The sequence below is a fragment of the Anarrhichthys ocellatus genome, unplaced genomic scaffold, assembly GCF_004355925.1.
Source record: "Anarrhichthys ocellatus isolate YVR2014 unplaced genomic scaffold, GSC_Weel_1.0 scaffold34, whole genome shotgun sequence".
NCBI classification, from domain to species: Eukaryota; Metazoa; Chordata; class Actinopteri; order Perciformes; family Anarhichadidae; genus Anarrhichthys; species Anarrhichthys ocellatus.
The window spans coordinates 3,179,255-3,196,149 of NW_022280064.1; the positions used below are offsets into that span (position 1 = coordinate 3,179,255).

The following is a 16,895-nucleotide window of genomic DNA, read 5'->3' on the forward strand; positions in this document are numbered from 1 at the left end:
ATATGCATTTACTCAAGGCGCAAGTATTTCAACTTGGATCAAAATCTTTGCTTGTCCTAAATGTACGGAAACAAGAGGAAATAGTGAGGGGTCTGAGAAAAATGCTGTCACCCTTCAGAACACATGGTCTGCTTGCTAGCTAGCTAAACACCGGACTTCAGAAAACGTCCTGCAAGTTTCTGCTTCACATTCAATCGGATCGTTTGTTGGGAGTACTTGCAAAGACAGTCTCTACAGCATTATGGCCACTAATCCAGGATTTCAATGTAAACTCAACAAAAATCTTCCCAATCATATTGAATATTCCCTTATTTCTACAGAGCTTCTAAAGCACAATGGGGCAATAAAAGCTCTCAACTGAAACCTAGACTACTACAATGTTTACTGTAGGTGAGGACGCAGTTCTTCCTGCAGGCTGAGGCCAGATTCACAGCAGGTTTAACTCACTGTCGCTCCTGAAAGTGTTGAGTCTAATCACATTCTCCACACGCCTACATATTTTGATATTAATTGATTAATAACTATTAAATCTGCTAAAAGCATTACCATTACGGGACCTTTTTTACAGGAATTTTGCTTTAAAAGACTAATATCATGCTGTAATTTTCCCAGACTGATGTAAAGATCTGACCCTGGATAAACGGAGTCCCATGGTGCTTCTGTCTTCACACTGCTCCCAGATCAGCACCCTCAAACAGACGTTCACACACCAATGATTTTCCGGCATCTGTGTGCAGCAGAGGTCACCAGACTCTACATTAATTAGCGGGAGAATTAAACAAACGCTTTACATAGAAATCAGGACCCAAACAGATCTGCAGTGCTCGCATTACATTTCAAAGCGTGCCTGAGGGCTTGTTGAACCAGTTCATATACCGACGTCTAATTCAATTGGTGGGAATAGAAGAGTGTAATTACTGAGGATAAAAGGGACGTGGTCACAGCTGAAACTCGTTGCTGACCATCCTGCAAATGCAAATTCAATCAAAGCCTTATTCACGGGGATGAGAGCGTGCGGCTCCAATCAAAGGAATCTTAGATTAGAGCTGACCATTAGTGGTGGCAATTTGATCAGTCACACTGGAACATTCACAGCTTTCTTCTGATTTAGTGTGACATACAGATGTTTTGTGTAATTACTGGTCATTCACACCTGTTTGAATTTATTGAAAGATGTGCTGGAAAGTTCTTGAAAAAGCTAGTAAGTGGACCTTGAGTTAAAAATGTTCTGTCAAGATGAAAGTTCTTGTTTCCGAAGCTTTCTGCCACATCTCATGGCCTTCCTCTGGCAGATTTTCTCAAGCGGTTACACATGCGTAGAGAAGGTAACCCCTGGCCGCTCTAACCGAGTAAAGCCAAGAGATGGGGATGAACGTTTTTGAAATGAGAAGTAAGGAGAATCTTGCATTGAGAATTGTTTTTGTCAAGCCAGTATTTTCAAGGATGAAGCTTCAAGCTCAATTTTGTGTTGTTTATCGTTGCTCCGTTTTTCTTGTCTGTCCTCGATGAATTGTCTTGTCTTTGCTCTTTAATTCATGTTGTGAGTGGCGCAGCCGCTTTACCACCTATATTGTTGACAGTAAAGAACTACAGTACCTACGAAAAAACATTAGAAAGAGAGTTTTTCCGTCACCTCATCCATCTTTTCCAAGTGTGAGATCTAAATCATTCTCTTGCATCTTGTTTGTTTAATCCTTACACAAACAGCTTTCTAAAGGAACCACATCCTGACTCCAGCTCTGTGTACATGTGCACACACACACACACACACACACACGAGATTGATTTCAATCTTCTTATCTCACACTTTGAAAGCAAACATAAGTGTATTTCCCAGAATGTTTAACTATTTCATAAGAATGTGGTCAAACTGTACAGATATCTTTTACACCTGCATGAGATCTGATTGCAGTGCAAGCCAGATCCCAAATATAAATGCATTATAACCTTCATAAACATGTTTTTCCTAAGATATGCAGATCACATGTGGATATGTGATCATTATATCAAGACTTGACTCATAAGCTTATGATTGGACTTGTGACTTATGATTTCTTGTTATTTCATCTCCTTTTATTTTATCTGTCGTATTTCTCTGCAACCAATCCCTTTCATTATTCATACCTTTACCCTCCTGAGTCCCAGGTAACCTGAAAGACATGCAGACACGTTGCGATGTGTGTATATATTGTTAGATTCTGTTCCATCTCTGCACATCCGTCGTTGTGTTTAGACATCTGCAATACATTCAAAGTCCACATTCAGTAAGTCACCACTGCCCCAGTGTGATCAAAGATGATTACTACACAACTCTGATGCTCCATGTACACTGTACTGTGGAAAGCGTACAGAAGCACACGTAATGATAAAAGATGCTGTCACAGAGAAATTGGCTCTTGAAGAGTATAGTGTTGTCCTCATCTTTAGAGGAGCGAATCTAATGAATAGAAATAGAAATGATAATAGAAATTATCTCATGTGTTTCTCATTACTGTAAACAATTAATCAATTTCTGTTAATCTGTAATTCTATAGATGATACAGTAGGGAGGCATGTACATGTGGACATACTTGCATGCATGACTGTATGATGTATACCTTTTTTAAACAGAGCTGGTGGAGGTGGCCCTAAACATACTGTTGTCTTTTGTTATTTATAACAATAAAAAACAGGAAACTCATCCGTGATGTATTCCAGACTGTTGAAAACTCTTCTCATGCATGAGCCTTGAAGCTGCCATGGAGAACGACTAAATAGGTCTTAATTGCTGCCGTAACTCCTTCACACACCCGGTATGTTACGGCCTTAAAAGTAAACGTTGACATTTTGTCACGTCATTTGTTAGTCACGTGACTTGTTGGTGTCATTATTCGAGTGACTCGTTTGTCCCTAGCTAGTCACTACGACTCGCTAGTCACGTGAGCCGTTAGTCAGTCAAGTTTAGGTTTGAGTTTTCTAAACCTAAGTGTTTTTGTTGCCTGAAATTCCTTTGAAGGTGGAAGTTTACTTTGAAAGGATACTTGGCATCTAATGAGGAGAAACTGACACACCGTCCCTGCCACGTCCAAAACTGACGCTAGAGGGGAACCTAGAGCGTCACAGTTTGACGACGTCTGACCGTAGATTACCTGCTCACTCTCCATAGCCTTGCTGTTTCTGCAATGATTCAATATTGCAGAAACATAACGTGTATGTTGTTGTGCTTTGAGGTTTAAAGTGGACATGTTGCGTGACAATGTTCTGATGTCTTATCTCAGTGCAGGCAGCCATTGTTGTGCCACCAGAGGGCACCGTATCCTCAGCAGGTTTGTGCTTGTGATTATTGTTCAGACACAGATTATGTCCTCATTTATGAAAGAAAAAACACGATGAGGTCTGCTGGCTGTGGAATAATCTAGATTAAAAGCAGTTGGTGAATGAGTAAAAATCTACACACTCATTGAACACAATATCATATATAAGCAGATTGAGTTGAGGGTTTGGTATTAACTCATTACACTGAAGAATAAACTGACTGAATTGAACATAATTAAATTGACTGGAATGTGTCACAAAATGACAGATGTAACTTGAGTGATTAGTGGAATATAAAGGAAATGCTCTTCATAAATTACATACAGCTACAAGTTTTCTAACTAAGTCGGTTTTTTTACAGCAGTTTATGGCGATATTATATTAATTAAAGCATTGTTGGTGAATATTCTGTGCTTCTTGAGATCACCTCAGTGCTTATTTAAGATTAAGTATCTCAGTTTTAAAAAATGGAAACACAGGTATTATATTAATAACTGAGCTTGATCAAAAATAATTAAGCAACTGTGTAATTCTACATTATCCACACCTATAACTCCTAGTTATGTCAAAGTCATTTAAAAACAGGCGAATGAGGGTCCCAGATACAATGTTGACCAGAGCAGTACAGCACAACCATCTAATGTTTATCCACTTTATATCCACATGATTCTCAAAATCATTTAATGTTCTGAAAACTCTCGGTACGACGGGAAGAGTGCAGTTCTCCGGTTCTAATTATGACTGCGGTATTAACCCTTCTGGAGACATTTAAACACATTTGTCAATAAAGTTTCCGACACTCTTTTTTGACGTGATTGTAATATGCGCATGCGTACTGGCGCAATACTGCAGAGAGCGAGAGAAGGAATTCCGCAGCTGTCAAAGAGCGTGCAGGAATGTGACGTTGAAGACGGGGAGGTAGTCTGCCCTTTAGCCTCGTTGTTTCCTAAGTAAACATAACAATGTGTCTCTGTTCCTGTAACTCCTTAGCTCTTCTAGTCATGGTTCCGGAGCGATGAAGGAACGCTGTGGAGCCCGTTGATGACATAACTTTACTCGGGTCGCCATGGCCTCTCTAGCCGTAAGTTCAGCGGCTCAGAGCTTCGAGGAGCATCGCAAGTCCTTCTCGCTGCTCTTTTACCGGGCTGTGCGGGACCTGAAGCCGGTCTGGATGCTGGAGGACATGCGCACGATGGAGACGTTTTACCAGGAGGGGGACGCCTGCCACAGGACTTACACCCCGTCGGAGGCGCTGCTCTACGCTATAGTCCACGACCACCAGGCGTACGCGCGCTATCTACTCACCCGGTACATCCACGAAGCGCTGGCGAAGCCCGGGGAGCGCTTCTGCCGCTGCCCGTCCCCTGCATCCCCACACCTGGCCATGGCCGTCCGCTACGACCGGCGCTACATTCTCGGCCTCATCTTGCAGGAGACTCACCGGATAACCGGCTCGCCCTCTCGCTCCTCCACCTCTTTCTCCTCCTCCTGCGCGGACCGAGCCGGGTGTTTCCACATGGAGGACGGCCGAACCCCTTTGCATCTGGCCTGCGAGCTCCTGCTCCCCGAGGCGGTCGTCATGCTGCTGGGGAGCGGGGCGTCCCCGCACGCCCCGGACCGCGACGGCTTGACGCCGCTGGACGTCCTTCTGCAGAAACTCGGGGATTGCAGCAAGGAGACGAACGGCGCGGGGAGCAGGAGGCAGTGCCTGGACAACCTGCTCATGTTCATGCCGAAGGTTCACTTTAAGATGAAGGGGGCTCTGAGCAGGGAGCCGGAGCGCTGGAGCGAGGTGCTGGGCGAGGAGACCTACAAGTACCTGGCAGAAAGGAGGCCGGCTCCGCTGATCCTCTCCGCCATGCAGACTGTTCTGAAGCAGCTGAGCCCTGCGACCTTCCTGGACAGCCTGCACGAGCTGCCCATCCCCTCCTCCCTTAAACCACCGGGCCTGCTTCCTGTGACCCAGCGGGACAGGGTGGTGGTGTAGCCTTCAGTGTGACAATGATGCATGCTCCACTATTTTAGCATGGTGTGTGTGTGTGTGTGTGTGTGTGTGTGTGTGTGTGGCCTGTATGGCTACAAAGAGGTAACACTTCATTATAGGGCTGCACAAATACCCAGTCAGGGAACAAATGAATAAATCTTACCTACAGATGTGACTTCATACACACTGATAGGCCACTGACTGACTTACTGTAGGCTGATTGGAGCGTAGCGTTAGTTTAGCAGTGAAAGAACCAGGAAACAGCCATATTCATTTTTTTACGCTAATCCAGGCATTAATAAGCGGTTTGTTTGTCTAACCTCATGCTAAAGTGTTACCTACTAATACCACTGCTGTAGAGCCACTCTGATGACAGTCAACTAACTGTGTTACTGTTGATTTTTTATTTATTTGGGTTTCATTTGAATGTAATGTTGAAAAAACAAAGTGGTCTTATAGATCATTTAAGAGCAGTCAGGTGACTTGACAACTCTCTGGATGATTCTTTTTTAAATAAATATGAATTCAAGTGTCGATCCAATGTTGTCTTTCTTGACTTCATTGAACACGTTTGTTGACATCTTGCTGACTCATACAAAGGAAGAAACCAACCCGGGGACATACTGTCTTCACAAAAACACAGCTTGACTCAAGCTCCAGCTTTGTTCTGGAGCTTTCTACCACGGCCCGCCTGTGCATTATAAACATACTTATAATCTGCTTATAGACGTTATAATGCTATATTCATAATGCACAATCATAGCACATTATAAAGCATTTTATAATGACTTATAAGGTCAAGCTTCATAATACTTTATAATTGCTGGTCACTTACTGACTTTTTTGTCTTGCTCAAGGACACATCGGCATGTGATTAGCAGAGCCGGGGATCGAACCGCCGATCCTCTGAAATACAGCCCTGCTCTCCACTTTTTTTATTTTGTTTTTTATATTGTTTTCATGAGAGTAAGTGGCAAATAAATAACCAGCATTTTTTAGAATTGGTTGACCAAACCGTTCATTCATTGTGACTCCCAACAAGAAGGGCCTCTGCAGAACCCTGGACCTCACTTCGGGAACCACAGAAACAGTCTGCCTTATTATTCTATGCAACACTTGAGATCTTTGGTACTTTACTTCCTTGTCAATGGAGGAGGAGGAGGAGGAGGAGGAGGATGAAAGTTGATGCAGAGGACATTCTTTTCAGTTCCTCTTAAAAACAGGTTTATTTGCATGTCATCGTGTCTTGCACCAGCCAAAGTCCACACGAGAGAGAAGTGTTCATACACAGAAGTGTTCGATCCACCGAGGCCATTCAGGATGCAGACGCGTGCTCCGCCGTGCAGCTTCTTCTGGGCCCTGATAATACTGAGCAGCATCCCGGCTCGTGTGGACGGGTGTGACTTTGCTCAGCCAGTTTGCGGCGCTCATGCTTCTGGGGACGTTATGATTGGAATAATGTTGCCGTGTCATCGTAAAGTGAAGGCTCTCCAGGAGCGGATCAGACCTGAAGGCTTCCACTGCTTAGAGTGAGTACAAGAAAATATAGATTTTCTACATTAGATGGTCTTCATATATGTGTGAGGAAGTATATCTTTCATTCTAAGCGTGTGGGTTGTACTAAAAAAGTCCCTTAATATTATTATTTCTCCCTAACTGTTTTCTCTTTTGTCATCTTGAATCCCCCAACAAAATTGTTTGCATTTCATACAGCCATATTCATTTATAAAAATTAAAAATGCACAATCTGAACACTGACAGGATAGGAATAATAAAATAGCTACAAATTGAGACGTATCCATTTATAGAATGTTTACAGAATTTTAATACAGAAACCTTGGGAAATATGTGTGTATAGGCATAACCTACTAATGTTAATTGGAATCATTTTTGTGATAGGTGTAATAAATTAAACTGTAATAAAAACTCATTGCCATGCTCTTAATATTTTTAATTTGAACGTAAAGACTCGAAGGGTTCTACAGTATGCATTTGAAGGATATATCAAGGATGTCAAACTGATTCAGCTGTGAAAATAGGTTAAAAATAAAATGCGTATACCTCCTTCCAACCTCTCGAGAATCATTATTACACAATGTTTTACCATGACATTGCTCGAAATCCACAAAACCAGCCTGAAAATGAAGAAAATCTAACATTGTGGGAGGTTTTATGGGGCAGAGCCGGAGAGTTGTCGAACCCTGGTCGAAGCTGTCTGATGCTACGCTATGATTGGCCACTGTGTGTTTGAGGGGCGGGACTCAGCGAAGGGTCAATTAAGTCTGGGGGTGCGGTCTTTTCCATCTTTCTTCAGTTCTGTGGTCCTGAAGATTCTCAATAAATGCTTCTCATCTTCAGCATGGAGGTGTGGTCTTCTGCAGACGTCCTCTATGAACTCAAACACCTCTAACCAAAATGTCTTAAAGATAATTTGATGTTTTTCCACCCGGTCCGTTTTCAGTTTTGATCTGGAGTCATTTCTGAGATCCTTGGCTGTAATCCATGAAATTGAGACCATAAATGCAGCCGGCTTCCTCCCAGGAGTGCGTCTTGGATATTTGATGTGTGACACATGCTCCTCTGCAAGCAAGGCGTTGCAGAGTGTGGGGCACATGCTGGGAGTCAACGGCTCTCTCACTGTGATGTGCGACTACACCGACTACAGGCCCAGAGTCAAGATTGTCTTAGGAGCTCTGTACTCTGAGGTGTCCATCGTTGTGGCCAGACTGCTGACTGTGTACATGGTCCCTCTAGTAAGTCACAAATACTGTCTGATCAGCAAATATGTTTAACTGCCAAGTATTTAGTGCATTTATGTTCTCATTCATGATCACTCATTCAGCTGAGGGTGTTTCATGCCCGGGCAATAGACCCCATTTGTTGCTGCATTTGTTGAAGAATTACTACAACACATTGGGAAATATGTTTGGAAATATGTTTGTCTTCCTATAATATGTTTGGCTTCTTATAGGGAGTTGGATGAAATCTATAATTTTCAAACTCGGATAACAACACAGGTCATTTTCGATGTATTGGTGCCTGACTTGCTAGCTATGGAAGGCATATGTTCAGTATTTTGACAGAGGCCAAATGTTTGCCCGTAATTCCAGTCTTTGTACTAAGATAGGTCAACCAAATCCTAGTCTTTTCACTGAACCCACAGAGACTCAATTGTTTTTCTTCTCATCTAACTCTTGGTAAGACCTCAAAAAAGCATATTTCACAGAATGATTAAGTTTGTAGTAGTTGTAATATTTGTAATATTCTAGCACTAAATCAAATTTCATAGTGTTATAATCCCGCTAAGGGCCGTTTCACACTTGAGTGTACCATGGTTCACATTTCTGTTACATTGTATACATTTGATTTTGGTTTCACGTTGCAATTATGTGAGAGCATATTAACAACTAGACATGACATACCAACGTCCTGACGTCATCGTGGCTCTTTTTGTTTTGTTGCATTGTTTTTCCTTTTTTCTGGTTTCTGACGATATTCGATCAGAGCTTCCTGTAATCCCTGTAAAGACCGACCCATCTAAAAAAAAACATTCACCGAACCATGGCTCAATTTGGCTGTTTGGTCCGGACCGTGGAACGATGTAGGTGTGAAAGGGCCCTACAATTTAAAGATGTACACTTACTGTTGTTCAAATCAAAAACATCATTTGCAGGGGGGAAATTTGGGGATTTGAGGTGACTTTTGGCTGTCAAATAAATGTAATTATTTTTATTTTATAATCTTCTCATCAGCTGAGCAGCACAGCATCTGCACCAGACCTGAGTGATAAGCTGCGCTACCCAGTTTTCATGCGCACTATTCCCAGTGATAAGCATCAGACCAAAGCAGTGGCCACAATTATGCATCACTTTGGCTGGAACTGGGTCGGGGTCGTGTACGGCGACGACAAGTACGGCAGTGCAGCTTTCCAGAGCTTCCTTGGGGCTGCTGATGCAAATAGTGTGTGCTTGGCCTACCAGGAGGCGCTGCCTAGTTACCTTGATCATTCACTCAGCCTGCAACACATCAAGCGAGTCGCCAAGCAGATCCGCTCCTCCGATGCCCAGGTGGTACTGCTGATCCTTAAGGTAGAACTGGTGGAGGTCCTCTTTAAGGAAATGATCAGGACCAACACATCAAGGACCTGGATTGCCAGTGATGCCTGGTCCAAGAGCAGGGTCCTCGCCCACATGGAAGGAATCAATAAGGTTGGGGACATCTTGGGCATTACGTTTGTTTCAGAAAAGAGTGAATCATTTGATAACTATCTCAAGAATCTCACAGCAACCCCAGGAGGGTACAACCGCTTTATCGAAGAATACAAGAACTTGAGATTCAACTGCAGCTCAGAATGTTTCTCAAGCAAGCCTCCATCTTATTGTCCTACACCTGATCTCCTGAGAATCAAATCTGCCAATGCATGCACTTTCAAGGATCCCCAAGAGGAAAATGATGACTTTCTCATAAAGGGTCTGGATACAAGTGAAACCTTCCTTCACAAAGTAGCAGTGAGGGCCACAGCAAATGCTCTTAAAAAGCTACTAAAGTGCAACAGTTCATCATGCTTGGGAGAGATTAATTTCCCACCATGGAAGGTGAGAATGGATATCATAATCAGATAACAACAGATTTAAATCTGTAACTTCCTTATCATTTAGGAATTACAATGTAATGTGCGTTTCTAACCCTTAGAATTCTCGTGAATAACAGTTTGTGAAATTGTATGCTAAGGTGGTCAATCTCAGTTTAATTCATGCAAAAGGACCGATTTTAATTGACATTCTGCTCTTTGCTCTGCAGCTTCTGAAGGAACTGAAGAAAGTTAACTTTGAGTTTGACAACCAGAATTTCTACTTTGACGAAAATGGGGATTTTGTAAGTTTTTATGATCTGGTCATTTGGGGACAAGATGGACACCACAGACGATTTCAAAAGATTGGGAAATACCATGTCCTCGATGAAAAAATAAAGATCGATATTGAAAATATCATCTGGTTTTCAACAGCCAATACCACGGTGAGACAACAACGTACTCACAACATCCACTAACAGATTTGATTGCTGCAATAGTCAATGTATTGCTGTCTGTGTATCCTTACACAGGACAGTGCCTGAGTCAAGAGAAAAAGTCAGGTGGTCAGGAAATACCTCACGCTTTAAACTGCTTTTCAGACCATAAAACACTGAAAAGCTCTAATCCAGGGATTAGGAACCTTTTGTGGGATTCATTGCACTGTGAGAAACTACAACAGGCCGGTTTGAACTTCCCTCTCAAGTTGATCAACCTGTTCTCGTTCCTTATGGTTCAAATTCCATAAGGTGGTCAGTGCGCCTCAGTGTCTGACACTGACGCACAGAGGAACGCTTTAGCTGAGTTTGCTACGCACCAGGCTTGCAACTAATTTCAATGTAAACACACTTGTGTCCTTATTAGATGCTCACAGCAATGGCAGTAGTATAAAGAGCAAGATAGTCCACACAAGATGGCTGGGAGAGGAGATGGATGAGTCATACAAACACAGGACTTTTGGCCAGGAGACTGTTGTTTAAACTAAAAGTTGTAATTTTGTCCTGTGAGAAGCTCTTTTCCCAAACCCAACTAATAGGTACTGTTGCCTTAACCGAAACTTCCAGCAAAGGCTAGTTTAAACATGTACAGACTATCTCCCTACAGACTGCTCAGTTACTCTTGTTCTCTCGTTTTGCTCTCTCAGATCCCTCAGTACAGATGCTCAGAGCGCTGCGCCCCTGGCTCAGTGAAGAAGATCCTGAACGTATACTGCTGTTACAACTGCACGCCTTGTCTGGAGGGGACCTTTGCAGACGCCTGGGGTATGACTCATTGATATTCTGATTTTGGGTTTAATTTAACTTCAAAATATAAACCAACTTGAGACACTGGGGTCCTTACCGGGGACGTTTTGGCTGTCCCCATAGTGTATTTAAATAGTGCTGTCCACATTAGGTTTATTTTAGGTTTTTAAAGTACATTTGACTTCTAGCTAAATAAACCATGATTTTGGCTAATATGTACATCACCATCTTCTCTAACAGATCTTCATACCTGCAAAGCGTGTCCCAATGGAACTTGGTCTCTCAAGGGCTGGGATCAGTGCATGCCAAGATCTGAGTCCTACCTGCGATGGAAAGATACTCATCCCATCATCATGATTGCAGCCACAGTCTTTGGCATCTTGCTCTTGTTCGTTACCTTCATTGTCTTTTTGGTGTACAGAGATTCCCCACCTATGAAAAGAGCTGAGGTGAGATTGTCTTGTATTATGATGGCTGGTCTGTCAGTGAGCTTCGCAAGTGTGATATGCTTCATGGGCAAGCCCAGTGTACACCTCTGCCGGGCCCGCCAGGTAATGTATGCTCTGGGCTTCACCCTGTGTGTGTCCTGCATCCTAGTCAAGGCCTACCGTACCTTCCTGGCTTTCCTTCCCTTCGGTCAGCTGACTTGCAGGCGACTGAACAAACTCTATAAGCCGACTGTAATTGTCGTCGTCATAACTGCTCTCCAGGGGATCATCTGTCTTCTCTGGCTCATCTTTGACTCCCCTGATATTGATCCCACTCCTCCGTCCCCACAAAGCATGATCAAACTAATTCAGTGTAGTGAAGGTCCCACATACATAGGTTTTGGCTTTATGTTGGTCTACATAGCTCTGCTAGCATTGGTTGGCTTCCTCTTGGCCGTCAAAGTCAGGAAGGTTCCGCAGGAGTTCAGCGAAACAGGCTACATAATCTTCAGCATGCTGATGTACTTGTTTGTATGGGTGTGTTTTGTCCCAGTCTATATCACCAACAATGAAAATGCCTCTCCTGTGCAGGCTTCAGCCATTCTGGTGTCCACTTATGGCATCATCTTCTGCCATTTCTTACCCAAGTGCTACGAAGCCCTTAGGGGGCCAAAGATGGACACACTAGAGAGCATTCTGAGGAGATGGCGAGTCATCACCAATCGAAAAGTTGATTTGGTGACAGACATAGACATACATATCCCTGAAATGAATACTTCCTCAGTAACGAGTAACAGGTTTTCCATAACAAGTACAACAACTATATTGAAAAGCTTAGAGACGCTGAACGAGGACAGCCCGACAGATTCAGAGGTGATCATAATGCCTGTGTCCAATAAAAAGATGCATGCCTATACGAAGCTAGGAACAAAACTGAGGAGACGTAGGAGTGTATCCATCTAAGACTGGTTCCACGGAAATTTGATATGCACTGTACTGTTGTGATATTTTATTGTACAATTTTCCCTTTTTAAAGCCAATATTTTTTGCGATCTTTGTGCTGTAAATCCAAGTTAAAATGAGTTTTTCTTTTCTCTAAGCTGTTGTATTCTTCAATGTACAGACAACCAAAGAGGACTCATGTGTATTATGTACAGTTTAAAAGTAATATTAAAGCAAAAATGCTTTTTAAAGTCTTGCTGTAAATTGTTTCACCTGTCCATCATTATTCCTGCACCCACCTCACCTCCTGCTCACCTGTTCTCACTTCCCGGATTACTCACTCACTATTTATACCAGCTCTGTTCCTTTGTTGGGTCGTCTTTTGTTGCACAAGTTATGTTTGCCTGAATCTGCACAATTTATATTGGGAATATTGATTTTGCATTCCTCAAAACAATATACACAGATTCAAAACATGTAGACCTGTCAAAAAATAAATAAACTCAACAAGGATTTTTACAATTATTCTTTTTCATAAATGTTGAAAAACACGGAATGAATATGCTTTCCTCAATGCCACCAGACTCCATTAAAAAACACTGCATTACAATGTCACTGAACAACAACAACAACAAAGCAGAAACAAAATTAAACTCATCAAAACCAACTCTGATTTGGTCAAAATAAAGCCTTAATTCTCAGAGTTAGGGGTGTAAATATCTGGACCTAGACCAGAATATTTTACCTGTTACCAAATCGGGGGCGCATTTAGCATTGTGGGTTTTTTAGGAACATCGAAGATGCATCCTTGAAAATCCTCTGAAGGAAGGACTCATCCCTCGGTAGAATTGGAAGGATCCTCATCATTGGAAAAGTCCTTCGGCGAGATTTGACGATGAAGCATCCTAAAAATTCGGCCGTTGAAGGATCCTTCCGTGACTTTGATAAACACCCACTGTTTACGAGTCAAGAACTCCGGATCTGTCAAGGTCAGGGCCCTGCCTCTGGGTTTTTCCTCCCCCTCCGTATCCATGTATGTCTCTCTGTGTTTGTTGCTGTATTTGAAACCACCTCATACATACTACTGACCAATGTTGTATAAAATATGCAATACGTACTGCGCCAGTAGTACGCATTGGGAGTGAGAAGCGGTTGGAAATTTACCAAACTAAGCATAAAACATATCGACAAGTTAAAGTCAGAGTAGTTCAGTGCAGAAATGTGAGAGCAGACATAGACACACGCCATCAGAAACATGGATAGTGTTAGAAAGGTTACTTCTGTTTAATATCATATTCTGTACATGAATAAAACTAGAATAAGAAACATAAAGCATGTGTTGCGGATTTAATGACACAGGCAACATAATGTTGAATTTAACCAAAACAATCATACAATTCGAGTTTTATAATAATTCTAACACATATTGGAAAAATCAACCCCAGCACGGGCATCAACGGGCAGCCCTCGACACAACAATAAATAGCGCCTGATGACCCGGACATGATCTCTGTCCTTGGGGGAAACAGCTGAGAATAACACAGCATGTCCACCTGAGACCGTTAGACAACAGTCAGTCGATCGCTAATCTTCAGCAAAAGTATTAAAGCCTCCTGCAAAAACACAGACACACTGGCCAAGCTCACCCACAACTGATCACTGATCAGAATACAGTAGAAAACACATCATCCTCTCTCTGATTACAGCTGTCATCTGCTGTCAGTCCGTATTTTCCACCAGCCGAGTCTATTAAAAGAACAGGGAAGCATGATATTCAGCCTGCAGGGAAATGGTTCATTTACTTCCTTGTAACTGCAATGTTTTGGATGTTATCATCTCTCTGTGACAACGCAGCTATTGTTGTGTCATTCTATTTATGTTGGTAGGCAGATGAACCATATCAGAATAGTGATGGTATCAAGTGTTGCAATGCAGAAACGCAGGTATTTAGCAGATAGCACATCTGATCTCGATCAGAACATTTTTCACTCTTGTGCATTTATCTAAGAATGTAAGTCAAAGTATGTCAGTGACAATTGCCTGGACTAAGTGTTTAGTTGTATTGAAATAGATGGATAAACTAGGATCAATCTTCCTCTCTACAGGTGCACAGCTGAGCTAAACACACTTCCAATAAAGTCGAGGACAGTGGATTGCCTTCGAGGTTTTTAAGCACTTGTGAAATTATGATTAAAAATTAGAAAAACGATGATATCTCGTAAATTAAAGGTACTTCAAACATGAGTTTGACCCTGTCAGTTACTGTATGTTGCATTCACCAGTCACCAGAATGGGACATTGACATTAGAAGATGGTTTTACTGACAGCTAACCTTGTAGCCACACCAGATAACAAGCCCAAAGCGGCTCCTTTTGTTATGTATTATATGGTGAGCTGAAGCGCATTTGCAGTGTGAAATTGACAAAGCAGTAAACACACCCAACTCCACTTAGTTTTGACAAAACAGCAAACACACCCAACTCCACTTAGTTTCGACAAAACAGCAAACACACCCAACTCCACTTAGTTTTGACAAAACAGCAAACACACCCAACTCCAATTAGTTTTGACAAAACAGCAAACACACCCAACTCCACTTAGTTTCGACAAAACAGCAAACACACCCAACTCCACTTAGTTTTGACAAAACAGCAAACACACCCAACTCCACTTAGTTCTGCAAAGGTTCAAAACAGAATAGAGGAATTTTTCTTTTTTCTTTGCAAATAATATAGAAAAAGATTTAGACTGAATTGACTTCAACATTAGTAGACGGAACAGAACGTGCAGCCGCTAAAAAAAAACACGACTAAACTATGTAGGATATTGACACAACAAAGTTTCATAAGGTTCAACAACTTTTAAATTATAAAGTGCAAAATAAAATGTTGTGATGTGCATGTCGTGTTATGTGTCACGTGAAGGAAATGTGCGTATAATGCAGCACAATTATACAGCATGAATGAGCAAGGTATACTATGTTATATATCATATTATACCATAGTATATTATATTGGTTAACAATCAATCTTTCATAAGATATCGTAGGTAAAGAAGAAAAAAAACAAGTACCCATAGCTGATAAATAAATGTAGTGATTTAGTCAAGTCAATTTTATTAATATAGACCAAATATCATAAATCTGCCCCGGGGGGCTTAACACTCCCACTAAAAGACCCCTAGAACATTTAAAAAAATGAAGGAAACCTCAGGAAGAGCACCTGAGGAGGGATGCCTCTGCCAGGACAGACAGACGCGCTATATGAGAGACGTGAAATTACACTGTTCACACTCAGAATAAGCCAATTATGTGTCACCAAAACAGATAGAACGAGGCCATGGAGACCTGGAAGAGGGCAGACTACACAAACACACAAGACGGCAGACCTCCAGCAGTTTAAGCTCCTTCTGCTCCGTTGGCCTGCAGCTTGCCCTTTTCCTGTTACTGTAATACACCTGGGCGTGGGTGGCCCGGATTACAGAGATACTTTGAGACAGATAGCTGGACTCTTTTGGAAAGTGTGTTTGTTTTTTTATAAACTGTTAATCCAGGGGAGGGTCAATGTGCTTTTCTAACGGCCTGTCTAACATTCACGCAGTTGTATTCAGTGTCTGAAATCTATTTATCGATCTGTGTAAATAACATCACTGCCAAGTGTTAGTACCTCAGCCTTACAACATATGTTTAGGAGTGTGCCATGTCAGGACCGTGGCTACCAGTGAGGTCATGTCCTTGGTGTCTCTTTTCCAGGAATTTGGGCGTTAACATTTTACGGCCCAACAGGGGAGAATACTGTCATTTTCCCCCAAATACCCGTCAATTTTGAATTTGTTTTCCAGTCCAGAAAAGTGACATTATTGGATCACAACAATGCAACTGGGCTTCAAATATTGAGTTTGTCTGTTTTTTCTTTGGGCCCTTCTGCAGTCTACTCAGTGGTGAGATTGAATAGGTTTGAACTGTGATTTGTCAGTCCATAGTATGTTCAGCTGATATTCCAACAGTGCTGACCCTAGACTACCCTTCTATTTCTGTTGTGAAGTTTGATTCTCCATGTACAAAATCCCTTCATACAAAAAAAACATCTAGTCAAGGTTACTTTCTATATGTAAAAGCATTAAAGACCATTCAGAGTAGTTCTCCCAGCCAACTGACAGGACAAAATCAAGCTTTTGTGGCAGGAGATATTTTTGAACAGCAGTGTATGCTTATTCAGCCTACTGTATTCTTACACGAGGCAATCAAATAGAAAAGACACCCTGTTCATCTTTGTTAAGCTTTGTTTATTTCACATGCTGGATAAATGCCAGTTGAGACAAATGTTTTCCGGAAGCTGAAGTTCAGGTTAGTCCACTTTTAACTGAGTCAAGGGTGGTGAGTGTATTTGGTTAAAGAGATTAGGTCAAGAGTGCCAAACTGGCACTACGAGGTG

The 16,895-nt window shown here is 42.0% G+C and overlaps 2 protein-coding genes across 2 annotated transcripts; both read left to right on the forward strand.

Annotated features, from left to right (window-relative positions):
* Positions 1 to 4,146: 4,146 nt before the first annotated feature.
* Positions 4,147 to 5,812, forward strand: LOC116393522 (ankyrin repeat domain-containing protein 9). Its single transcript, XM_031865915.1, has one exon. The coding sequence runs from the start codon at positions 4,361 to 4,363 to the stop codon at positions 5,279 to 5,281; it is 921 nt and encodes a 306-aa protein (XP_031721775.1). The 5' UTR covers positions 4,147 to 4,360; the 3' UTR covers positions 5,282 to 5,812.
* Positions 5,813 to 5,888: 76 nt separating this feature from the next.
* On the forward strand, positions 5,889 to 13,088 carry olfcb1 (olfactory receptor C family, b1). Its single transcript, XM_031865905.1, has 6 exons — positions 5,889 to 6,807; positions 7,740 to 8,031; positions 9,031 to 9,873; positions 10,079 to 10,294; positions 10,993 to 11,110; positions 11,333 to 13,088. The coding sequence occupies exons 1-6, from the start codon at positions 6,464 to 6,466 to the stop codon at positions 12,481 to 12,483; spliced, it is 2,964 nt and encodes a 987-aa protein (XP_031721765.1). The 5' UTR covers positions 5,889 to 6,463; the 3' UTR covers positions 12,484 to 13,088.
* Positions 13,089 to 16,895: the final 3,807 nt, after the last annotated feature.

What these genes read in the sequence shown, in the direction of transcription:
- LOC116393522 (XM_031865915.1), top strand. Translation starts at nt 4,361, where the DNA reads ATGGCCTCTCTAGCCGTAAGTTCAGCGGCTCAGAGCTTCGAGGAGCAT.
- olfcb1 (XM_031865905.1), top strand. Translation starts at nt 6,464, where the DNA reads ATGCAGAGGACATTCTTTTCAGTTCCTCTTAAAAACAGGTTTATTTGC. An exon ending in CTGTGTACATGGTCCCTCTA is followed by an intron (nt 8,032 to 9,030) that starts GTAAGTCACAAA and finishes TCTTCTCATCAG; the next exon opens with CTGAGCAGCACAGCATCTGC. An exon ending in TTTCAACAGCCAATACCACG is followed by an intron (nt 10,295 to 10,992) that starts GTGAGACAACAA and finishes TTGCTCTCTCAG; the next exon opens with ATCCCTCAGTACAGATGCTC.